This window comes from Lepisosteus platostomus, chromosome 5 (genome assembly GCF_059453375.1).
Source record: "Lepisosteus platostomus isolate fLepPlt1 chromosome 5, fLepPlt1.hap1, whole genome shotgun sequence".
Taxonomy (NCBI): Eukaryota; Metazoa; Chordata; class Actinopteri; order Semionotiformes; family Lepisosteidae; genus Lepisosteus; species Lepisosteus platostomus.
Window position 1 is genome coordinate 61,954,051 of NC_142615.1, and position 25,305 is coordinate 61,979,355.

General features: G+C 48.1%; 1 protein-coding gene, 2 non-coding genes and 2 pseudogenes across 3 annotated transcripts in view; 3 read left to right on the top strand and 2 right to left on the bottom strand.

Moving 5' to 3' along the window:
• Positions 1-12,218, top strand: part of LOC148670744 (uncharacterized) — a 41,343-nt gene extending 29,125 nt beyond the window's left edge. The window contains exon 11 of the mRNA XM_088631031.1: positions 11,907-12,218. Within this exon, the coding sequence (XP_088487157.1) occupies positions 11,907-12,218 (312 nt within the window). The remainder of the gene's footprint in view (positions 1-11,906) is intronic.
• Positions 2,502-2,559, bottom strand: LOC148670747 (U7 small nuclear RNA). Its single transcript, XR_015938922.1, has one exon. It is a non-coding gene; the product is annotated as a U7 small nuclear RNA (small nuclear RNA).
• LOC148670748 (5S ribosomal RNA) lies at positions 7,500-7,618 on the top strand (annotated as a pseudogene).
• LOC148670749 (U1 spliceosomal RNA) lies at positions 8,219-8,383 on the bottom strand. Its single transcript, XR_015937297.1, has one exon. It is a non-coding gene; the product is annotated as a U1 spliceosomal RNA (small nuclear RNA).
• Positions 10,712-10,830, top strand: LOC148670750 (5S ribosomal RNA; annotated as a pseudogene).
• Positions 12,219-25,305: the final 13,087 nt, after the last annotated feature.

Consider the following 25,305-nt stretch of genomic DNA (forward strand, 5'->3'; position numbering starts at 1 on the left):
GTGTGTACAGGACTCTTCCATTGTGCTCAGCTTCTTGAAGTAGAATTGTGAGTTCACCAGTTCTGTACACTTTCCCACATGCCTCAGTTCATCTCTGATCTCTATCAGGAGACCCAATCCCCGAAACTCTGAAATCATTCACATTTTGTATCAGCATTTGTAAGGAATTAGGTCAGGATTTTTTTTACACTATTGTTATATTAGCATTACTGTAGTGTTGCTAATGTGCTACATGCAATTTATAATCCTAAAAATGTAAAATTCCCACATTTGTAGTTGATTTTGTGTGATCTTCACCTTCACACTATTTTATATGCCATTTATTGCTTATTAACGTACTATTTTTAATCAAAATAATATTAAGACCTGTATGTATTCAAATAGTATTATCATTATTTATACTTACGCATCAAAAGACGATTGCTGAGAAAAACATGACAGTATTTAACCTAAATGGCAAACAACAAATATCAGCAATGCATTGTGGTATATAACCAGAAAAGATGCTGTGTTAGATGTGTTTTCAATTTCAATTATATATGCATTTATTAATGTTGTCAATATTATTACGGTTGCAATTTAACCATGGTGAGAATCCCTGCCTGTCATACAGGAGAGTGGGGTTTGATTCCTGACAGGGAGCTAAGGAGCTTTTTCTATGACCTGTTTACAATTTAAACTGTAGTGTGAGACACCTTTCTTCTACAGAAATCTATTTTTTAAAAAGGAGATGAATTAGTTATAACAACACAAAACATCAAAGTGAAGTTGCTTTTCAGCAACTCCTTGGCTACATGGGAATTTAGTTTTTTTGACAGCAGGATCATTTGCAAAATTAAACAAGGAATTGATTCACTCCTGTGGAATACTGTATAAAATGGAAGACAGGTTTGATATGGAAACAACTACACACATTTTAGTTTTTTTTTCCAATTGTACTCCCATCAAAGTGACATAAGAAAAGTCATTGTCAGAAGTGGGATATGAAAACAAGCCACCAGGGGAGACCGATGTAATAACTTCACCAGAAATATATTGAAAACAAATGGGCTGTCACTAAGGAAATTCATAGAGAAATACAGGTCCCACCATAAAACACCATAAGGAGTGCAAAACATGTTAAGTTATTTCTGTACTTCATCAGTGTCGGTAAAAGAGGGACTCAAGGACACAAAGACTCTAGTTTGGGATTCAGGCTGAGAAAGGGAAGTGTGACTTTGGACACAGGGCATTGCAGAGAGGAACAAATGGCGCAACGAAACAAAATGCCAAAACCCCAGATTGAACCAGGGACCTTTAGAGCATCATCCTAAGGCTTTCTCAGCTGAGCTATTTCAACCTCTGTGTATGATCCAACCTCTGCTGTCTGCAGTAGCCTCCCAAAGTTCCAGCATGAGTGCATGAAGAGGAGTGGTAGAGTGTTACGTCATTCAGAAGGGGAGTGATCCAACTCAGCTCTCTGAGGTTTGGTAGATACATCTTCTTCCTGAGTAATGTAGGATCAACTTCTTCAGGCTGGAGGAAGGGCTTGCATTTCGGCAGTAGTAACTGACTGAGTAGTGACTTCTAGGACCTGGTCTTATCAGGTTGCTTTGCCACGTTTGTCAGTTCTGCTGAAAAGACCCGTCTCTAGGAAATTTAGGAAGCAGAAGAATGACTATCTGAAAGGTGACATGATCTGCTGGCTGTTTGATGTGATGTGATGAATGACACAGGAAATTCGAATTCTTGCAATAAGACAAAACAAGATCCATAAAACACTGGCAGGAGTGCAAAATGTGAGAAGATAAAAAGACACCTGTTTCTGCCCAATTTCAAACAGGGGATCTTGCGCATGTGTGATGAACGTGATAATCACAATATTACAGAAATGACAGCAGCATTGAACATGGCGAGACGTAAAAGATTGTTAATTCCCTTCAAATACTCAGTGTGTTTATTCTGCTGTATTAATTTACTGTGCTCATCTGGCTGTAACAAACCTGTTATCTACACACTGCTCCCAGAGCTGGATAGGTGACTCCACATTCTACAGCTCTCTAGCAAAAGAGGAAGTCAGACTACAGAAATGGAGTAAATCTCCTCTTCAGAATGTGGAAATATATTCCTGAGAGAAGTCCTTTCTCGAATTTCAACACTCTCTGCAAGTCACCCATTCCCACCTTGCGCAGTGTAGTGGTTATCATATTCTCTTAACACACCAAAGGGTTTCAGTTTGAAAGCGGGCGAAAACAAGTGATCACTTTTTGCACATTTGTCACTGCTGAGGTTGCTTTATGGGTCTATTTTCTATACTGTGCTGATCAATTGGAAATCAAATGGCAAAAAAGACCCGTTCCCACACCTAAGGTCAAATATTACGAATCAAAACTGCTCGAGTGTATGGAAGCACAGAGCTTTATTAAGATTTCCAAGTGCAAGATCATTTTATTCCTAAAAGACCCTATTTATGTTGTATGAGAAATATTAATATTAATACAGAATCTTTTTTCACCAAATAAATGGGCTTCCTGACTTCAGAAAGCCTTCTAGACAAATACTAAAAGAGCAAAAATTCCATTTGGTAAATGAAATGAAAACACATACCCTACCAAACCTTGAGTACAGGCCATTCAGGGTGATAATACAGAACCATTTATAATTCAACAAATAAAACCTGTCAACTGCTAATCACAACTTATCATAAAAAAATAAGTAGCAATACACAGTAGGGGACTCTTGGTTGCAAGTTAAATCCATGCAAGAAGGGGGTTTAGTGTTGTATTTCCAAATCAGATATGCAAATGAGAGATCTGGCCCAGCCAATCTCAAAGCTCCCTTGGTCTGGAATGGAGCTGCTCCCCTCTTCTAGTTATTCACACTGGAGTTAGGTTACATATTAGCACATTTCATCTAACAGTTGCTCCAGAAACAAAAACGTAAACAAATGACCTGGACTGTGACCATACCTATTAGAATGTAGTTCAACAGATAACTTGTAAACCTTGTCATAAGATTTTTTTTGTTCTACAAAATATACTTTATTCCGCAAAAAAAAACATCTCAAAAGGAACATCTCACACATATTAACACTCCATGTAATAAAAAACAACGGCGATTGATTGTCCGTTATCAATCTTTGCAAGTGGGGGCGGATTTGCGCAATTAAGAGAGTCCCTCCAAACCTACCACTCGCTATTGTCCTTTAATCCCTGTATAGGGCCCAAAGTCCTTTCCAGCGCTCCCTCGCTGTGGGGAAACCCCATTTGGCGACTAGGCGCTTCGTCCTCCTCCTGAGGGCCGATGGGCTCCCGAGCGCCCGACAGAGGTTGCAGTAGAAGATGCAGTTGAGTTTCAGGGGAAAATGTGGGACATCTCGACCCCCTTCCTCGACCGGTTGACACATCCAGTTTCTCGTGATGTACTCGTACTTGCCGCCCCAGACGAAGCCGAAGCCGTGCAGAGCTCGAGACCCTCCGGCGCCGTCGTCCTGTGCTTCCAGGGCCCGAAGAACTTCAGTTTGCTCTTTCGGTGGTTGAGTTTCGACCCCGAGGCTCTGGAGTATTGCTCCATGACCTGCAGGGCCCTCCTCAACCCCCTGTCCGACCTCAGGAACAGCGTTGTGTCGTCGGCGTACTGGGAGATCTTCAGGGTTTCCCCCGCGCCTCCCGGTATCTCCAGGCCGTCGATGACAGGGTCCCATCTCACCATCTCTGCTAAGGGCTCTTGAAGAGCAGGGAGATGATGCCCTCCCTCATGGTGTCTCCGAGTTTCCCCCGGCAGAAGATCTCCTGCGCCACTTCCACCAGATCTGCCGCCAGTGTGTCCCAGAAGCAGGTGTAGAATTCCTTGGGGAGTCCGTCCGGCCCCGGCACCTTGCCATTCTCCATGGACAAGAGCGCCGCCTTCAGCTCCTCCGGTACTCGTGCCTTCAGCTCCTCCAGAAAAGCATCGCCTGCCTCCACCTCCGTCTGCTTTTCTGAAAAGAGCTCCATGTAGAAAGCGGTGGCCGCTTCTACCTTGTCGCTCTCGCCCAGCAGTTCCTCTCCATCTCCCCGTCTCAGGCCGTGGATCAACCTCTTTTTCTGGGCTCCTCGGACCTGATTGAGTTTGCGGAGCCTCTCCTTCAGGTCCCGTACCCGGGCTGAATTGAAGGCTCCTCCCCCGTTAGCCGAGCTGTACTCCTCCTCTAGTTGTCTCTGGAGTCATGCAGCTTCCTTCCTCTTCCTGGCCGCATTCCGTCTGCAGTACATCTGCACCAGGGTTCGGGTCCTGTCCTTCACCGACTCCCACCATTCCACCATGGAGCTGTAGCCGTCTCTCGGATCGACCCAGCTCGCGTAGTCTTTACGGAACAGTGCCTTGAAGTCGTCCGAGGAGGATTCCCACTCCGGAAGTGTGGACCCCTCCTACGCTCCAGCATGATTCTCCCTTCGTCCATTCCCTGGTGAATGTCAGCTTGTCGCGTTCATCCTTCAGGTGGACCTCCTGTAAGAAACAAACTGAGAAAGACTTTGAGGCCAGATCATGAAAGACTCGCCGTCTTTTCACCGGGTCTCTTAGCCCTCTCACGTTAGTTGTTAGAAAGATAAGTTTCACAGTCATGATTAAACAAGTGAAAGTTGAACCTCCTCTCTTTGTGCTTACAGTGGAAAACTTGGGAGTCTACATCTGCGCACTGTTTAGCCTAGATGTAACTCCTCTCGTTTGGGTCCTGGGGGGAATATGCTGGGCTCCCTCCAGGTCTTGCTGGGGACTGAAAGGTAAACATGCTGGACAGGTCCAGCCCTACCATCAGTCCCGGCTCCAGGGCAGCTTCAAAGTAATCCTCGTCTTCCTCGAGGATACTCTCCGCCACCGCTTCGGGAAGGCTTTTTTCTTCCCTTTCTCCAGGAGTTTTGGGGACCTCCATTTGCTCCTGGGCCTTGGGGGAGGGGGGCTCCACTTCCTGGGCTGCTTCTTCCTGTTGTTCCTGGGCCTCAGGGGAGGGGGTTCCGACTTCCTGGGCTGCCTCTTCCTGTTGCCCCTGGGCCTCGGGGGAGGGGGTAACCTCTTCCTGGGCTGCCTCCTCCTGTTGTCCGTGGGACTCGGGGGAGGGGGGTTCCGTTTACTGGGCTGTCACTTCCTGTCATCTTTGGGCCTCAGGGGGGAGGGTTTTCATTTCCTGGGCTGCCTCCTCCGGTTGTTCCTGGGCCTCGGGGGAAGAAAGTTCCGTTTCCTCTAGGACGAGGAAATGATTCTCCCTTACCACTCTTTTCTTTTGTCCTTCTGAAAGTGGATCCTCTTTCCCTTCTTGCTGGGATTTTATCCAGGGCCCTTCCTCCGGTCAGCCATTTTGTCCGTTGTCCTGGCGGCCATCTTGTGGCACTGGTGCAGCTGGGGGTGTGGCCTCGGCAGTTTCGGTTCTCTGCGGGGGAGGTGCTGGTTCTTTGTTCTCACCTCTCTCCCTTTGTCTTGAGACCGGTTTCTGCCGGCCGGCTTCCACCACCTGCGCAGATGAAGGTTTGCTTACCTTGCATTAGTGAAGGAGGTGTCCCTCGGCGCAGCATCCATTGCACTTTTTGGCTGCCCGGCAGGTTTTTGCCAGGTGCCCCTCTTTGTTACAGTTGTGTCATCTGACAATGTCACACGTGTTCTCCTTGTGGCCTATCCTGGGGTAGTGAAGGTACCCCCTGTCGACTCCGATGTTGAGCCGACAGGGGCACAAATCACAGCACAAATCGCGCAGCCTATGCCAGCTCCTCGCCCCGCACACCACCGCCTCCTGCTGGGCCCACTCTTTCGCACACTCACACGCCACACTAACACTCAAAAGGGTGGGCAAAACGAGAAAACGAGCGCGCCGTTTCCTACACATCTGCAGTCGCCATTGCGCATTCGCAGCATGTCCCGGGATGCAATTCGGCCTCATTTGCATAACACCAGACCGGCAGATCGCTACGCAAGCTCGTGTCGTGCACCTGCCACACACCGAACAAACACCGGAGCCTTTTCAGCAATTTCCAAAAAACGGGCCTGCTCGCCTGCCAACAAGGCTCCGTCTCTTACCCGCTCTCCAGAGCCTGCTGCCTTTTGTGCTGTTCTCTCGGCACCGCTGCAGCGCACACAACTCCTGCAGCGCGGGGAGAAAGTTTCCACGCTCCGCCGCAGGGAAGGCTCGCTCCGTGTGCACACGTCCTTTCAATGCCAGTTCAACAAGTGCTCCGCATTAGCAGCGTCGGGGCTCCGGTGTGTCGCACCTCACTTCACCTCGCACAGCCCCCTCCTTGAATGTCTGGTGCTGGGCATGCCCCGCTCTCCTCCACCTTATCTTATCGCGTGTGACCACCGACAATGGCCACAATGCCGGGAAATGGCACCTGTAAAGTGTTAATTGGGGCACAGGAACAGCCCGTCTCGTCTCGGGGGCCGGCTTCAAAGACAATACAGCAAACACAGCGGGGCGGGGGAAGAAGACAACACGACACATGCAGGTACATTCAGCTCCTGCGGGAACGAGTCATTTGTCGGTCTTCTCAAGTGCTGGGAGCCGAGTAATCCTTCGCTTGTATCGTTTCTCCCCGGTGACTAGATCTCACCCTGCGACTCTCGACTGGGCTCACCCATGGCAGCCCGGCAGGTGTGAGCCTAGCCGGCACCTGGATGGGAGATTCCCCCTGGAAAAGCTCAGGTTGCTGCTGCTCCTGCAAGAGGTGTGACTGGGACCAGTAGGGAGTGCTCACCCTGCGGTCTGTGTGGCTTTCTTATGCCCCAGCATCCTGATGGCGACACTCTGCTGCACAAACAGGCGCCGTCCTTCGGGGGAGGCATAAAACCGAGGTCCCGACCCTCCTTGGCCATTAAGAAATCCCAGGGCGTCTCTCAAAAAGAGACGCCGCGGGTGTCACTCTGGTGTTAGTGTTCCCCTTTACCAATCAGTCGGGGTCTCCTCCTAATCCCCGTCTCTTATGTAACAATCAATGACGAGGCCCCCCTGTCCCGCGATATTGTACTTGTCTCCTGGCCGCTGGCTGGCGCTGTGAAATTTAGTACTCGCGCAAGAGACCGGGGGCAGAGCGCGAACGCGGTCCCCCGCCCCCCACAAAGTGTGCGCTCCAGGTTCCCTCTCAGGGCTCTGCAACACAGCGGAAAGGCAGCGAGAAGGAGCCTCTTGCTCTGATGCGGCAAGGCCACAAGAGGGTGGAGGCGCCGCGCGCCCGGCCGACGTGTTGGACTGGTGCGCTTTATGTGCTGAAATAAACACGCGACAGCCCAGAAATTTTTTCAGAGTGCTGTGCACTGAAGGTTTTTGTCTTGTGAAGACTTGCCTTGTGCTCCTCCGTGCAGTTTGTTTGTTCTCCTCCAGTGCGGGACAAGCCAACACAAGGGAGCACATTCGCCAACATCCAGGTATGCAATGCGATTTGGAAAGAGGCTCCTTTCCAAAGAGTTGCACACGAACGATCCTTCAGTCCCGCTTGGGTGGCACAGAGCCCCAGCCATACACAGCTTCAAGTAGCGAGTTAGGCGCCATGGCTTTCGCTTGCGGCCACACCTCCCTGAATGTGGCCGATCTCGTCTGATCTTAGACGCTAAGCAGGGTTGGGCCTGGTTAGTACTTGGATGGGAGACTTCCTGGGAATACCAGGTGCTGCAAGCTTTTGCTCTCTCGGCCAGCAGGGGTCACCGTTGGTGCCTTAGGCTTTTGGAGGAAAACCTGGAGGATGGAAAGGTGATCTATAGCCTCATCTCTAGAGATGTTTTGTTGCTATGGCATGTGTGTGACCCATATGAAAAAAAAAACAGTTTGTAAAACGAATATCGAAGCTGCCTCTAAATCTGCAAATGAAGATGAGTCGATAAACCACTTGTTTTTCGTATAACTATACATATATTAATTTATTACTGATTTCATTCATTGAGCACAGATACAATAGAGGTACAGCCATTCACTGTTTGACATGTCTGCACTGGTACAGAACCTAGCAATCAGAAAACGGGTGAAACTGTCTTGAGAATTAGCATACAGTACCGAGGCCCCCATGGCCAAATAAATTGGCTTTAATAATGCAGACTACAGCAAAACGACTGACTTTGAAAAGGGAATGAATGTCCGGAAGGAGTAGTGTAACCAGCTTGAAATGCTTCTCCGGACCTCTAACTAAAAGAAACCGGGACCCAGCAGTGGCTTTCGAACTGGGATCCTATCGCAGCTCGTGGTGTCGTAACTCTTCCGTATCCGATATTGGACCAAGCACATCAGGGGAGAGCGCGAACGCAGTCCCCCACTACCAGAAATTATGCAGTCGAGATTCCCACATTTGGGGAATTCGCAGGGGTCAGCACAGCCAGAGTGCAATGGCCGAGCCTCGCCCTGGGTGAATCGATTTTTTAAGAACTTTATTTTCTTTTCACAAAAAAATACAGGACATCACAAATTAGAAAGCTTTACATTAATATACATACTTAAAACAGTATATATGATCACATCTCATTACATTTTGACACGGTACCAGTTACATAGCAACAATTTCTTTTTTTCTCGTGTAAATCACATTCTTTACTTAAACATGATAATGTTTTTCACAGTTTCTTGAGATATTGACCTATGCTCTCTATTTCCCACAGATTTTCTGCTTCCTCCCTCCTTTCTCTCCACAGATCTCTGAGGTAATAGTTCTCTTGGGTGATGAACAGGGCCAGGCTACCTGCTGCCTTGACTGGGACCTCGATGCCTTTGAACAGCCCCATGTTCCTCACTCTCCACAGGGCGTCTTTCCCACTGTTCACCACGGCCCAGATCCTGTCAAACACGTCATGAGGAAGTTTGACAGGAGAGATGCCGTTGTAGCGGCAATGCTTGTTAATAAGACAGAATTAGGCGGTGGTATTCTGTCCTAAATGAGGCCCCATCTCACCCTCCATCTTTGTGGTGCAGCCACAGAGAAAGTATTCATGCAGGCTGATTTAAGATGTTTTCTTTTGATAAGGGACAGCTCCCAGATGGGGATGCACTTAGCTAAGCCTGGCTATCATGATCAATGGTCATCCATTGGCGCCTATCTGTCTAGGGAGTGCCAAATGGACATCTGGACTGCATTCCTAAGTGTCAAGAGTAAGTGACTCATATCTCACCTTGATCAACCAATCAGGGACTGGCAGGGCGTGGTAATACCACGTGGGTCTCCAATTCCCGCCAAACTCTCAACCAATCAGCACACATCTGTGTCTTGGTCAAAAAGGGAGCGCAAGCTCAGATCGGGGCTCTCCTTGGCCATTTTCGCGCATCCTCAGAGACAATCATGTGACAACTGCTGTTGTCTGCAAAGGGACTTGGACTTTGTTCTAAGCGCAAGGCCGAGGATCCCGTACGTACTCAGAATTCTACCAACGTGAATGCTCCGCTTGATCAACGGCAGCCTACAGTTGGACCCTCGTCGACAACCTGAATAGCTTATTCAGAAGCAGCGCTGGACCAGGAACGAACCAGCTTCTTCCCAGGCAAAAGAGTGACTTGGTGTTCGTGCCGGGAGATTCCAAATCCATACACAGTGGATAAGTAAACCCCATGTTCTACATTGTGTCTCGAGAATTCAATTGTACCTCAACACAAGTTGTTATCAATTTAATTCATGAGTAATGTATTTACTTCCGAGTTTAGAGTAACAGTGGGTAATAACACTGATTAGCGATTTGGTAAACGAACGATATATATTGACATATATTCTCTGTTGTGTATCTCTTTGTGTTGGCATCTCTTCGAGATTATATACCTTGTATATTGATAACCCTCACAGTAAGGTCTGCCGCTCGTATCCAGGCAGACTAGTATATGTTTGGTGCACAATTTATATGAATAAATGTATCTCGTGTATTGAACCCGTGTGTGTGCGTTGTTAGTTGATCTGACGATTGATTTTCTAAAAGCCACAGCGAACAACCTCGTGATTACTGCTACAATTAATAATTGTCACAGTAAACCCATCAAACCTCTACAACCACGATACACCACCATAAACTATATTATATAGTTTTATTATATACTATATATATCAATTTGTTACAAGCAGTACAGGGTTTTTATTAGACGTTGCGCTGTAAAAAAGCTCAGCGCTTTGTCCCTTCTAAAACTTCCCCTTTCCCTAAGAGAAAACAGATTACATCAAAAAGCGAAAGAAGAAGCACTAGATATGTTATTCAAAGCTTATCAGTTACTTTCAGCTAATTCTAACGACCCAGACAGCATATATTGTTTTGGTACATTCTCTTCTAAAGTAACCTAAACAGTGTACTTTGTTGACGCACTGTTTTCTAAAATTCTGCACGTACTGTAGCACAGCAATTACATCCTTGAAATATATTATCTAAAAGCCCCAATATATTTTTTTGCAAAGCTCTCTACATTTTAAGAATCAATTTACTTATTAGATTTCCACTTCAAGACTTGTTCGGCTGGCGTTCGGGGAGTCGCGTTTTTCAGAATTGTATTGAGATCGTTTTCCACAGAGCTCAGATGTCAAAGCACAGCAGCAGCTCTCCACAGCGATCCTCTATAGCGCCCTTTCTCCCGCAGCTCCGTCCTCATTGGAAGGAAGCAAGAGTGAAAGGCTGAAGTGAAATAGAGCGGGGACGAAGGCAGTGAAGAGAGAGGACGTGGGAAGAAGAGAAAAACGCAAGGGAAAAAAAGCAGTGTCGTAAATGAGGTGACGGAGCTGTCCTCTCTATAAGAAGGGTGCCAGCGAGCCTTGCTCTTGCTTACGGCCACACCCCCTTGAGCACGCCTGATCTTGTCTGATCTCGGAAGCTAAACAGGGATGGGCCTGGTTAGTACTTGGATGGGAGACCGCCTGGGAATACCAGGTGCTGTAAGCTTTTAAGCGCAGGAGGCGCCCTATCCCCGCTCGCTCATTCCCCTGTTCACACGTGCAGTGTGGCTTGTCCGTCTGTTTGTCAGCTTTGGCGAGACACGGGTACTTGTGTATTAGCGTGAGCGTTTTTTTATTCTGATCATGAACAGTTTTACAAGTCCGCAAGGGATCGAGGAAAGGTTTATCGCCAGCTGAAAAGAGACACAGTGCTTCGGCTGTGGAGACTTGTTCGGCTGGCGTTCTGGGAGTCGCGTTTTTCAGAATTGTATTGAGATCGTTTTCCACAGAGCTCAGATGTCAAAGCACAGCAGCAGCTCTCCACAGCGATCCTCTATAGCGCCCTTTCTCCCGCAGCTCCGTCCTCATTGGAAGGAGGCAAGAGTGAAAGGCTGAAGTGAAATAGAGCGGGGACGAAGGCAGTGAAGAGAGAGAACGTGGGAAGAAGAGAAAAACGCAAGGGAAAAAAGCAGCGTCGTAAAAGAGGTGACGGAGCTGTCCTCTCTATAAGAAGGAGAAGAAGAAGAGGAACAGAGGATTTGTCTTAAGTAAGACTTTGATTTTTGTGGTTTTTTGGTGTTTTTGGTTGATTTTTGAAGCCCTCCCCTTCAGCCTAGCTCTGTTTTTTTTGTTTTTTTTTGTTGCTTTTTTGTTGCTTTCTGAGTCCTGTTTGTGTTTTAATGGAAGGAAAAAACATGGAGGCAGAGAATGTTATTGTAGTGGAGGAGGAGAGTGGTGTAGGAAAGAGAAGGATGAGGAATTCGGACCGACTCCCCCGGCGGGTTTTTGCAAGGGCGCATACTGTTGTGGTGGATGTGAGCGGTGTGGAGAAACCGTGGCGTGGAGAAACCGTCTGCGGGTGCTATTATCGCAGCTGTGCACGGCGTCTGTGGGGAGGGCTCTCTTTTTGCCTGCCACCCCCGAACACCAAAAGAGTTTGAACTGACTCTGGACTCAAAAGAACATGCGGACGCGGTGGCTGTGGGGCTGGATGTGCAGGGCACACCCTGCTACTGCCGCTGGCTGGAGCGGAAGGAGGTAGTGGTGTCCTTCCTCCACCTCCCGGCATATATCTCAGACGAGACTATCAAGGAGAAGCTGAGTAGCTGGGGGGTGAGAGTGATTTCGGACATCAGGATGCGCCACTACCCCGGGACCACCATTGCTGATGGCACGAGGTTTGTTCGGATTCGCTTTCCCGAGCATGTAGCCTCGTTGCCATACAGCACCCGCTTCGCCACGGCAGAAGGGGAGCAGTACTTCAGGGTCCTCCACGACCAGCAACAAAGGCACATCGCCAAGGACTGCCCTGAGTTCCTCTGCTATGAGTGCAGACAGCCAGGCCACCGTGCTGCACCGCTGCCAAGTGCCCGGACTGACTCCATGCGCTCATGAGCTGCAACTGCAACCGGAGCCGGAAGATCCAGCCGCCGCAGGAGCAGCTGCCCGCAACGCTGAGGGGGTTGAAGATGGACTACGAGTGGCCGCTGCAGCTGAGCATGGAGAGTTGCCAGCAGCGGCGCCCCAGGACCCCAGTGAGCCAGCAACGCCCCAGCCGGTGATGGGGGAGAGGCAGAGGAGGCCCCTCCAATCCTGGGTACAGCGCAGCAGAAAGGAGCCAGGGACCAGCCAGCATCTCCACCAGCAGAGGCGCCCCGTTGCCCTAACAATCCTGCTGCGTCCCTCTGTGGCACCTCTGTGCCGCAAGAGAAGCAGAGGGAGGTTGCTCCACAACATGCGGCGGTGCAGCGTGGTGCAGCTGAGATCCTACGGACACCACCACCACCAGAGGCGGCCCCTCAGCGTACCAGTGGGCTTTTGACACCCCAGCCTGTGCAGGGAGAGAGGCAGAGGGAGGAGGCGACGGCACCACCACCACCACCACCATCACCGTCAGCGGTTCCCCAGCTTACCAGTGAGCCAGCAAGGCCCTCTTCTGGGTCCAGGCATGAGAAGCCTGCTGGGGTCAGCAAAGGCGCTGCTGCGAGGCGTGTGACCAAGCGGCAGCGGCAACGGCGAAAAGACCCTGGCAAGGTGGACATAGGCCCAGACGAAAAGACGCCCGAGGACCCAGAGGAGCCTGAGGGGAAGCGCCCGGTTGCCCTGCAGCGGCCACAAGACACCGGCCTGCCAGGTGAGGGAGCCTCTTCAATACTCGGTCAGGCACCGTTGGCAGAGACTGAGGAAGGGGAGTTGGATATGGTCGTGGGAGGAGAGGTAGGGGAAGTGGTGGAAGTAGGAATGGAGGATGGGTGTCTGGAGATGGATGGGGCAGGGATGGAGGAGGGGTATTACAGGGCATGAAGATGGAGGGGGAAGGGGAGGTGGTGGAGATGGATGGGGTGGAGAGGGAGGACAGGGAGGAGGGGGAGGGGAGTGGGCAAGCCGGGGTACAACCGCCTGGGCCCTCGAAGGCTGGGATCCAGTGGCACCACGTCAGGCCTCAGCCCAACCTGAAGCCCAGTTCAAGAGTTGTCCGCAGACTCATCCCTGATGTCTCTGCGGTGGCGGAGACAGGAGGTGGGGAGGAAGCGGCAAGTGTTGGCAATGAGAATGTGGCAGAAAGGGCTGTCGCGCGGGACGGAGAATTAATTTCACTCTAATATGCGTGATGGCAACTTTCGCCTCTTTAAACGCCAACGGGCTGAGGGACTGAGCAAAGCTGGGGGCAGTGTTAGCTCTGCTGGGGCAGACGGATGTTGTCTGCCTCCAGGAGACCTTCTGGGACGAGGAGTGTGTCCGGAAGGTGCGAGCACAGTGGGACTGGGAGCTGTTTTACAGCAACGCCTCCAGCCTGTGCAGGAGGGGGGTGGCTGTGCTGGTGAGGAGGGGAGTGTACGAGAGCGTAAGGCTCCTGCACCGCGACACGGAGGGCCGGCTCCTGCAGGTCTGTCTTGGGTTTCCTGGACAGTCCGTGCTGCTGAGCAACATCTACGCCCACAATGGGGAAGCTGAGCGGCTCGCCTTCTTCAAGCAGCTGGAGGCGAGCTGCTTTCAGCAGCCAGGGCTGGTCGTCGGAGATTTTAACTGTGCACTGAGTGCGCTCGATGTCGCGGTTGGGATGACCTTTAAGAGCAGCGCTGCTCGCAGCTTCCTGGAGCGCAGTGCGGAAGCTCACTGGTTCGTGGATGCGTGGCGTCAGGCTTATGGTGCGCGGAGGGACTTTTCTAGACGGCAGGTCGTCAAAGGTGTCTTGAGACAGAGCCGGATCGACCTGTTGCAGGGGCACATGAGTCTCTTCCCGTGCCTGAGCCGGATGCACTATGTGTTCACGACCCTGAGCGACCATGCTGTGCTTCACTTCTCTCTAGCAGGGGCATAGGAGGACCGGGGCCCCGGCCTCTGGTGCTTTAATAAGGTCAGAAAAGCTGGTCAGGTGGGATAATCTCAAGTACGGCATCAAAGAGTTCAGTATCTCGTATGGCCTGTCCCAGGGGCGGGAGAAGGCCAGGCGGGAGAGAGAGCTTCGGGCTCGGATCGCCTCAGAGCTCGGGCTCCTGGCAGATCACGGCGGGGGCTGCGAACTCTTGCTGGAGCTGAGGGGTGAGCTGCAAGCCCTGGAGGAGGAGTGGAGAGGAGCCAGGGTGCGCAGCAGAGCCCAGTATCTTGCCAAGGGCGAGAAGAGCACGAGGTTCTTCTTCGGCCTGGAGCAGGAGAGGCCCTCCGTGTCGCGGTGCATCGAGGAGCTGGTGGGAGAAGACGGTGTGCGGCTCTCTGCCCCCGAGGCCATTAGGAATGAGGTGTTTTCTTTTTATAGCGCCTTGTTCTGGTCCGAAGGGGTGGGTGAGTACCCGCCTGTCACAGAGCGATCGTGAGCTCTGTGACAATGCGCTGAACTTGGAGGAAGTGCTTGAGGCACTTCGGGGCTCGTCTCCTAACAAGAGCCCAGGGTGGGACGGGCTCTCCTCCGAGCTCCACAGACACTTTCAGCAGTCCCAGGGGCCCCTCCTTCTGGAGGTGTTCCAGGAGATTGCCAGGACCGGCGCTCTGACCCCATCTATGAGAAGGGGGGTGATCTCTCGTCTACAAAAAGCAGGGGGATCCCTCCCTTTTGAAAAACTTTCGCCCGATCAGCCTGTTGAACTCGGACTATAAGATCCTAACTCGTGTTCTCTCCCTCAGGCTCAGGAAGGTTCTGCCCAGGATCCTGTCGCCTTCGCAGACCTACTGCGTCAAGGGGAGAGACATCGCGGACACGGTGTGCTCCATCAGAGATGTCGTGGACCTTAAGCGGGAGCAGCCGAAGGGCGGATACGTCCTGAAACTGGACCAGGAGATGGCCTTCGACAGTGTGGAGCATTCCTTCCTGTTTGAGGTCTTGAAGAGCTTCGGCTTTGGCGAGGCCTTCATCTCCTGGGTGAGGCTCGTGTACAAGGGGATCATGAGCTGTGTCAAGGTGAACGGTTCCCTCACGAGCTTCTTTCCAGTGACCAGGTCAGTGCAGCAGGGCTGCCCTCTGTCAGCTCTGCTCTACTCCTTAGCCCCTGGGTCTGGCGATCCCCAGTAAGGAGGGGGTGTGCGGTGTCACCTTGCCTGGGGGCACCGCCACCTCGTTGATATACCAATATGCTGACGACACCACACTGACGTTGGCAGAGGTGGCGGAGATCTCGGCCATTTTGGAGGTGGTGCAGGCCTCCTGCGCTGCCTCGGGCGCCAAGGTAAACTTGGAGAAGTCTGAGGTCATGCCAGTGGGGAGGGCAGACCCTGCCCCGCTCCTCGGCTACCCTTTCAGGGTGGAGACGGGTCACCTGAAGGTCCTTGGCGTCTACATTAGCGCTGATGAGCAGGCCACTGGGCTTCTCCTGTGGAAGGAGAAGCTCATTAAGATGAGGGCCAGGCTAAATCAGTGGAGACACAGGTCCCTGACCCTAAAGGGAAGGGTCCTGCTCGTTAACACACTGTGCCTGTGCCTCTTGTGGTACCCAGTGTCTGTAATGCCTCTTCCTGAATGGGTAGAGAACGAGATTAGGCAACTTGTGGTGGGATTCGTGTGGGAGGGGAAGCCTCCACGGGTTGCTCATGACACCCTCATTGGGGAAATCTCCAGGGGTGGGCTGAAGCTGTGTGATGTAGGCCTGAAGCTGAAAAGCTTTAGGCTGAAAGTAGTGAAGAAATTCCTTGACCTGGATAATGTCGACATTTGGAAGATTTTTAATGGTACGCTACCTCGATGACTTGTGGGGGCTTGGGGCAGGAGACCCTCCTGATGAGGCTGACTCCGGGGCTGGTAAAACATCTGCCCCCCTTTTACAGGGAGGTCCTGCTGGCGTGGGGGGAGTTCATGTCCCAGCATGTCTCCTACACGCCGGAGACCCGGGCCCAGCTTCTGGAGCAGCCTCTGTTCCTCAACCCCCTGCTGGGGTCTCGATGGAACAGGCGGCTCTACGAGGCTGGCATATCCAAGGTCAAGGATCTTCTTTATGAAGTAAAGGACAGTTTTCTGCCCACCCAGGCTATTGTCGACGCTGTCCGAGAAGTCGACAACAAGCTGCCTGTCAGTAAGATCCATCAGGATTATGAGCAGCTCAAACTCGGTCTCCCGGACAGTTGGCTGGAGAAGCTCCGTCCACAAGACGGGGCAGCAGGCCCGGCCTGGCCGGAGCTGAGGGTGAAATGGGGGGACCGTGGGGTGGACCTCCTGGAGTGCACCACCAGTATATTCTACAGGCTGATGGTGGCGAAACGGTTCAGTGTGCCAATCTCTGAGGAGTTCTGTGGTAAGATCTTCTGCCACCTCGAGCCGACATGAATCTGGTTATGTCTGAGGCTGCCTTTCCTGCCCTAGAGATGCAAGCAGCTGGAATTCATCCGTCACAACTGCGTTTTCACCAAGATGGTACTGCAGCGCTTCCATGCTGAGGAGGACTCCCTCTGCCCTGTGTGCAGGAAGTGGACGGAGGGGCTGCTGCACCTCTTTTTTTTCAGTTGTGATGGATTGAAGGATTTGAGGGCGTGCTTGACGGATCTGCTGGATGGCCTGTTTCGCGCTGTCCGAGGAGCTGTTCTTGACGGGGTGCCCTGGAAAGAGCTGTTCCTCTTTGGATACCGTGGGTCTACATCCCATAACCTTTAACGGCAGATGCCTGGGTGAGGATTTATTTTAAAAGTAAACATTTTAGTAAAGTCCGTTATATTGTTAAAATCTATAAGCATTATAAATATCAATTTTTTGCTTGTGCTTAAAAGTTATCACTGCTAAATGTGTCTTATTCAATTATTTTAACACTTTTATGACCTATCCACTAAAATATAAAGACCAGCCCCACAATGCTCTTCTCAAAAAATAAAATAAGTTACATTTTTTGATTCAATGTAATTTCTTTTCTAGGCAAACACACATCATTTGAGGTTTGGGTTGCATGTGAATATTTTTAAGGTTTAAAGACTTTACATTCACGGTATGTGGAAAAGTATTTCAAACTTTTGTAAAGCTGTTGAGAATTTCTCAATAAAATTAAGCTTACGTATTTTAATTCAACGTGATTACTTTTCGCTCTCGATAAAACACGTGTGATTTTGGGGCAGGGGGATATGGTGGGGCATTCTAAAACATCACAACCATTTGAAAACTGTCTTGAGCTATGTAGGCATGGTTACGGATTTGGAGTTTATGCTTAAATGAGCCGACTTGCTGGTTTTGAAGTGTGACACCTTAGCTGTCAGGCCCCGATATTGACTGCTGCGAAGATGGCTTCTTTGAGTAGTGAATCATCGGATTCCTCTGCTATGCAAACTGAAGAGGTAAGTTGCTAAAATATTTTTTCTGATAATGGAATTGTTGTTTCAATCTGCGCTTAGCGTATATCATTTTCAACACTTCGTCTTCTTTTTAGCAAAAGCTGACCCCGCACTCAGTGGTGTGTGACAGTGGCTGTCATGTGAGCACTTACGGGGAATCTGGTGTTGGTGAACCGTCAACGACTGATGATAAAGAGTCGCTACAAGTAGTCAATATTAAACCGCGGCAGTTTGGAGGAAACGAAAAACTCTAACACAAAAGAGGCATTAAAATGGTAAATAGTTTAGGTAAAAAGCATGCCTATTTATTTTGTTAAGCCTTCCTTTTCTTTTTTCCTTTAATAGAATAACGAAGAGGTCGACGCATCAATCTTCTAACTACCATCGAGCTTGAATGTTTCGTGTCTGTGCATATGTATTCGCCAAAATGTTAATAATGATGATGTTCAACTTAGTTTAGCTAATGATGGCTCTAATGAGCCTGATGCTATGGATCAGATTGTAAAGTCGGTGGAATGTTGCATCTTCAGCCATTGTTTAAAGGGGGTTCTGATTGATGAATGCGAGGCCTGTTTGATTTATCATCCAGGTCAACGGGGTCACACATGCCTGGTTGACGGGTGCGCGGATGGGTACGAAGATGTGTCGTTTGCTGCGTTAGAAATTTATACGTCTCTCAGTTTAGCCCAAATTTTATCGGCTGTTCTGTACATCGCCAGGGGCCTGGGTGCCTATACCATTACAAATCATACTGAGCGGAGTATAAAACACTTGCTGAGAAACATAATTGACAACCGATCGCCATATGGGTGTGTACGCTCCTTACTTGAAAAGGTAGATGGAAAAATACTAGACGTGACTTTTGGTGCATTGCAAAAGAAACATTATACTTATTTTTACACAAGAGAAAAAAAGATCTATGTAAAACCATGGCTGTGTTTTAGAGACGGGTGAGCCATCGTCTAAAGAATGAAGAATTCCGAATATATACGTTAGAATTCTTACAAAGAGTTCTTTACACCCTTCTTTCTGCAAAGCTTGAAATTAAAATCAATAAACAGAATGCTCATGTCCTTGAATTTGTTAAAGAGATAGATGTGTATGTAAAGAACATGAGTGAAATTACTGTGATTCTGATGTTTTCAGATTAGAAACTGAAGCCTGGCGGATTCAGCGGTGTGTATTCCAAAATACAACGTATTTTATATAGAACCTGTGGTTACACCGTCCCTCTGATCACTCAGGCAAATTTATTTGATCTGTTAGACAGAGTTGCCCAGTTTGGTGTTCATGGCTATAGAAATGGCGAGGGAAAGGGCCTTATGAATGCTTTTTCAGATGCTGCTGAGTTTCTGAACAATGTTGGGGTGATAGCTACAACTGATTTTCTGCACCAACATTTAATTGGTGATTGCAAGCAGTAGTCTGTAACGTGTGTGAAAAGTTCAAAAGTGTATACTGGGATGTTTCCTTTGATGTTTCTGTGTTTGAAAACCTACTGATGAAGTAAAGTGGTTCACATTTCACATGTTATTTGTCCTGCGAGTTCTTTCCGTGAGACTTTGTGTGTGTATGTGTGTGTGTGTGTTTACACGCCCTTGCTGTATTTTGAGACTTGCTGTCAGGGTCAACCACACTGTCACCGGACCCTGGCTGCAACAGCCCACACCCCGGGATCTCGCGGCCCACTTTACTCAGTGTGTGTGTGTGTGTGTGTGTGTGTGTGCGCGCGCGCGCGCTTGATGTTTTTTGAGACATGCTATCAGGGTCAACCAGTCTGACACCTGGCTGCGGCTGGTGCCGCTTACACCCCGGGAACTCGCGGCCCTCACCAGACTCCCCACACACCGCCGTAACGCCCCGATTCCTTAGGGTTATAATAGAGCGCGCTGAAACCTACGGCAGACTTGATCACCTTCCAACCCTCATCGCTAATACGTGCTTTCATACACTTTCATACACTTTATAAATTGAGGGGGATGCAATGGTGGGTATTTGGACCCTGAGGCCCAGGGAGTGGAAGGCGGGACAACAACACTCATAATGACACACCATTGGCTCTGGAGGGGGCGGGACATCCACTCGTAATGATGCACCATTAGCCAAAAAGGGGGCAGGACATCTGCCCATGGTGGCCTCCAATTGCCTGAAAAAGGGGGCGTGGTACCTGTCAAAAAGTTTGACGAAAGGTGTCACTTTATTCTACTCCCAGGCCAAAAACAGCCCTCGGCTCATCAACTCAATCTGGAACTCCTGGTCTCACAACCGCATTCCCTCGGTGCTTTCCTACCACCCAAACCCAATTTTTATCCCCAGGACCATCATTAACAATGACTCCATTTTACAGGACGATCCTTCCATCGGTACTCTTTTTTCCCGACCGCCCAATCATCTCTTATCGCTGACCACCACATAAGCTTCTTGTTCACAGCTCCCTCGCACTTGGCACCTTCCCCTGCAACAGCACTCGCTGCATCACTTGCAAATACATATCTAACGACATTCAGGGCATCACAGGACAATTCCGGATAACCCTGACAACATCCTGTATCTCATTTACTGTATCGCTTGCAAAAAATGCCCAGCTATCTACATTTGGGAAACCGAAAGGAGTCTAGGAGAACGCTTCAGAGAACATATTAGGGCTGGGAAGGTTAAAGATTTCTCCAAGCCCATAGTTTTTCTTTTCACCTCAAATGGCCAGGATCTCTCAATGACTGACTTATTTTAATGTAATCTTCTCTATTCTCTTGCAGGTCTTGACTTCATACCTTTCTTCACCTCTCTCCACTTTGCACTTCCTGAGTGGCCTCTCTGCCGCTCCTGCCTCCTCCCCTCTCCCAGCTTTTGTTCTTCTGTGCTATTTAATCTTTGTAACCTGCCCTGTCTTTCTCACACCTGAAGGCTTCACAGACGAAACGTTGAGTTTTCTCTATTCTCTTTTCAGTATGGAATAAACCTATTACTTGTTCCTTTGCAGACTACACATGCTGACATAGTTTAGTTCAGGTGGGTAGCTGCTTTAATATACATTTGTAAATGTCAATTTAAAACTGTAAAAATAGTAAGATTATAACTCCACTTTAAAATGTGGCAAGAAATAGACACATGGCAGGCTACACCCTGGAAAGGACACCAGTCCATCACAGGGCAAAGATATAAAAAATAAACATATAGGCAGCACATATCAAGCTTTACAAGAAATCATTAACACCCTCAACACACACCACAGGTCCATTAAACTCAAATACACCAAGCATGGTAGCCTGATAGACTTCCTAGACACCACCACATACAAAGTTTCTTCCTTCAACAACACAGACAAACTGGACATCAAGGTATTTTTCAAAGACACATTCACACGGCTTACTGCACAAGGATAGCTTCCACCCAAAACATACTTTCAAAGGACTGGTAAAATCACAACTCCTACACTTCCACAAAATCTGTACACAACAACAAGACTTTGAGGAAGCCAAATAAACACTCTTCCAAGCTTTATGCCAGAGAAGATACACACAAAGTTTCCTCAAAAATGTGGCACAAACATTTCTAAATAGAAAAACTCCAGATGACAGAAAAATACCCCTCAACACATCATATTTTCAACTCAGCATAAAAACCAACCAAAAACCATGATATTAGAAAACACAAACATACTGAGGGAGCACAAAATCATATCTGCACACAGAAAAAAACAAAAACCTTTAGCATTAATTAGACCAAAGCAAGCTAAAACCTGTACACAACAGATCATATACACCAAGAGCCAAACATTTCATAACAGAAAACAACTATCCAAAACAAAGAAACTAAAGAAATCTTCCAGTTGCAAAGGGCACTCTCAGAAAACATCAATAACACCATCTACAGCATCCAGTGCAAAAAGTGCGGGGTGACCTATGTGGGGGGAACGGGTAACTCCATCCGAACCCAGCTGACACAACACAGGTACATCAGGAACCACGGGACTGGAAAGCAACCCCAACTGGACAGAGACAGAAAGAAAGAAAAAGGAAAGGGAGTGGATCAAAAGACTTAATACTATCTTTACACAAGACCTGTACATCAGAAAAACCGGGAGGGTTTTAGTCGTTGGAAGGAGAGTCCTCTCCTTGTCCCAGATGGTCCCCTCTCGGATAAAGTCTGGGAGAAGGAGCTTTGTTCCCCTCTCCTAACTAGCCAGATCCTACAGGGACTGGAACTCTTCACCATACTAACACGCAACAAACAGAAGAATAACTGAAACCAATCAGCTATGGAAACTCACACAGCTTGCACAGTCCTACTAGGGAGGAAAACAAAAGACCCTGATTGCCTATTGAGATGTTAATGGTCCATGCATAATCCCCACCAGGGAAAGCAGAAACCCATTCACCAACTGAAACTGCACCTACTCAAACAGAAACGTACAGAAGGAACACAGACCATAGGATACAAACTAGCCCCCTAGGAGGAACTACAACACACTGCCCCTTACAAAACAGGATAAAAACAAGCCAGCATGGACACAGTGTTCCAGAACAATGCCTGAAGAAGACCCAGGCAGAAACATAGCGACACACAGAAAGGCAAGATAGTCTTCCTATGGAGCCACAGATTCTACAGAGTTAAAGCTGCCTAACAGTGGAAACCTAACGGTGTCAACGAAGCTTTAGGCATTTAAATGGTAAGTATGGATCAATCCAGAGTTGACAATGCACGCAACCGTATGGTCACCCTCCACACTGCCTACACAACAAACATGTCAGACAGGATACCTTCCACCAAGGAACCAGGATCATCTACAAAATGATCCAAACAGTCCACCATTTACAAAACACAGCAGTTTTATTGGACGGGAGAACCGAGCACCCGCCAGCCTACGACGGAAGACCGAGGAACTCATAAAACCTGCCAAGCCATCTAAACTCACATATCTGAAGCTGGTAAGCAATGCCAAAAATTGGCTTCACACCACACTGCAGATCCTCGAAGAGCACTACGACGAAAATCTGTCATACAACTAGAGGATCTTGAGCTTCCCCACTGGGAGGAAGCTTTCACACTTGCTTCCAACTGATCAAAGAAACATTATGGGAGGAAATTGCAGAACACCACCTTTGGACCCTACAGTACACAAACTATCAATACTGGGTTAGGGAAGGACACTCGGGCAGATCAAATTATCACAGCAGTTTTTAAATTCTACAACGACTTCTACTGGAAAGACTGCGAACAAGACCAAGTAAGAGTTAAGTTGTTTTATAAAGTCATTATTTTAGAGCAAGGTATAATTCTGATAAAAATACAATAAACAATATGGTGAAGCTATTGGAGAGAAAATTAAGGCTCGGTTAAGAAACTGAAACAGTCTTGACTTGTTCCTTTACACAAAAGTTATTTATTTTCAAAAGAGACCCATGAGGATTCCTCTGGTGTGCAAGACCTGCCTGAAGACATTTGACCAGTTTCCTCTTCACCTAAAGAGGGTGTGTATGAAATGAGCCTCAGCAGAGGAGATCAGTGAGGTCTCACTCCAGGCCAAGAAGGACTTGTTGAATTACTTGAGGAATCGGCAGGTCGGGGATTGCAAGAGCATAGGGCTCATGTGTGGTGAGAATGTGAGACTGGCGGAGTCCATGGACTGTTTTATGTGGAATCTTGAAGACACATCAGCAAGGTAAGATATTTAGAATTTATAAGGGTTCTTCTGTTTCATTTCTAACCTTTACCTTTATGTAAGGGTATGTTAAAATGATATACCAGTGGTCCAGATGCCCTGAGCAAGAGGCTGCTGTCCAGGAGGAAGAGATGCCAGAGACTGAAGTGGAAGAGGAAGGGGAAGATGTGAGTTCTGGAGAACTTTCTATTTTTTCCAAATGTATCTTTTGTTTTATACTTGTATTCTAGTTTGTCTTAGAAGTAAAAATGTTTAAATGTGTATTTTGTATTCCTTCTGTCCCCCCAGTTCTTAAAAGCCATCAGCAGGCTTTCAGGAAGATGGTGACCCAGGCAGGACTGGACAGAACGCACTCCCTGGATGCTCCTCACCTGGCTGGGTTTAAACAGGACCTTACCAAGGATCTTGGAGTGGCAGATTGCTCTCAGGAGGTATTTATTTTTTAAAGGCATTTAAAATTGAGCAGTGATATTTCCATAGCACATGTTTTTACTCCTTAGCTTAAAATTCACCCATGTGAAATCTCAGCCATAAACATAGTGACTCTACATTTATCAGGTAGAAAATGTTTCCAGATTCCTGTTTTTATGGATCCATCTGCATCTTCCTTAAACTTTGTAAAGGGCCTATCCAAAACAACAATTATTGTAACCAAATGAAGACCACTGGACTGTCTCACCAAATCATTGCTAATTATATTAAGAACATAAACCATTTTCCGGGCTACATCCTAAATGATATCAGTGTGAAAGTAGAGGATCCCAGCCTGGCTAACCTCATCATCAACTTCCAAAGTATCCTAAAGGATATTCAGAAGAAGAACAGTAAGAATGTTGCCAAGAGATTACTAAAATTAGGTCATTTTCATTATAAAACTTCTTTCAGTTGTACTTTTAATTTGAATACAAAAAAAGTTGATGAGTACGAATTTCTCCCACAGATATAGACAGTTGCAGAGTCCAGAACCAAGTACGAAGGATTGCTGGAAGGTGTTGATGGTTGCAAAGAGAGATGTGTTGCACAGACTGGGCAAGACATCACCTTGCCTGAGCAGCTTCTTGTACTGTATTACCTGCAGGCCTTTCTCCACCTGAAGCACCTGCAGCACCCAGGGGTGGTAAAGAACATGAGAGTAAGGATACTTTCATACAACAAAAGTAATAAATTACATATATGGGATTTTTACAGTTTGGTGTATTCATTTTTATTTTCTCGCTATTACAGTTCGAGAAATGGGTGCAAAGAAAGTGTTGTGGGCACAAAAATGGTCATAATTCCTGTTAAAGAGCACAAAACCTAAAACAGCAGCTGGCTTCCTTTACATTTAGTGAAGAAGGGGAACATGCAAGTTGATGGCTACATTGATATACCCATCCACTCAATTCAGGGTTGTGGTAGAACTGGAACCATCCTGGCAAGCAGTGGATGCAAAGTACTGTATCACCCATAATGTGACACCAGTCCATCACAGGACTCACTCACACCATGGCCAATTTTCATAGAAGCCAATTAAAATCCATGTTAATACCGAACAAAAGACCTCCACCTGCATAGCTCCAATCATGTACAGTATTTAAGAAAATCTGGAATGTACCTTAATTGCATTTTATTTGTGTTTTATCAGCCGTTTCATCTTTACTTCACTAAACTACGCTGTAATGCCCAGGTCAGCAGCTGTGAAAGGAGACGAAGAAGATGGACTGGTCAGCCAATGTATCAACAGTGTCGAAGTGCTAGAGAATTGGAAGCCCAACACAGGACTGCCACCAAATGACATGCAAATTAAAAAGTTGATAAAGTATCAAATCTGGGAAGGCCTGAGCATCACTGACGATCCTGTGAAGGGGAAGAAGTTTGTGACTTCCAGGTGTTTCCAGAAGGGAGAGGTGGTGTGTGATAACAATGGCAAGGTCATCACAAAGACAACTGCTGAAGCTCACAGGGAGAGATGAGATGTCTTTTCTTTTCAGATGAACCTGCACAAAAACTGCATTGATGCTCGTGAAAAACACTGAGCCTGCCTCCTGGATAAGGAGGCAAATCGGAAGATGGATAAATCCATCAAAGAGAAAAGACAAT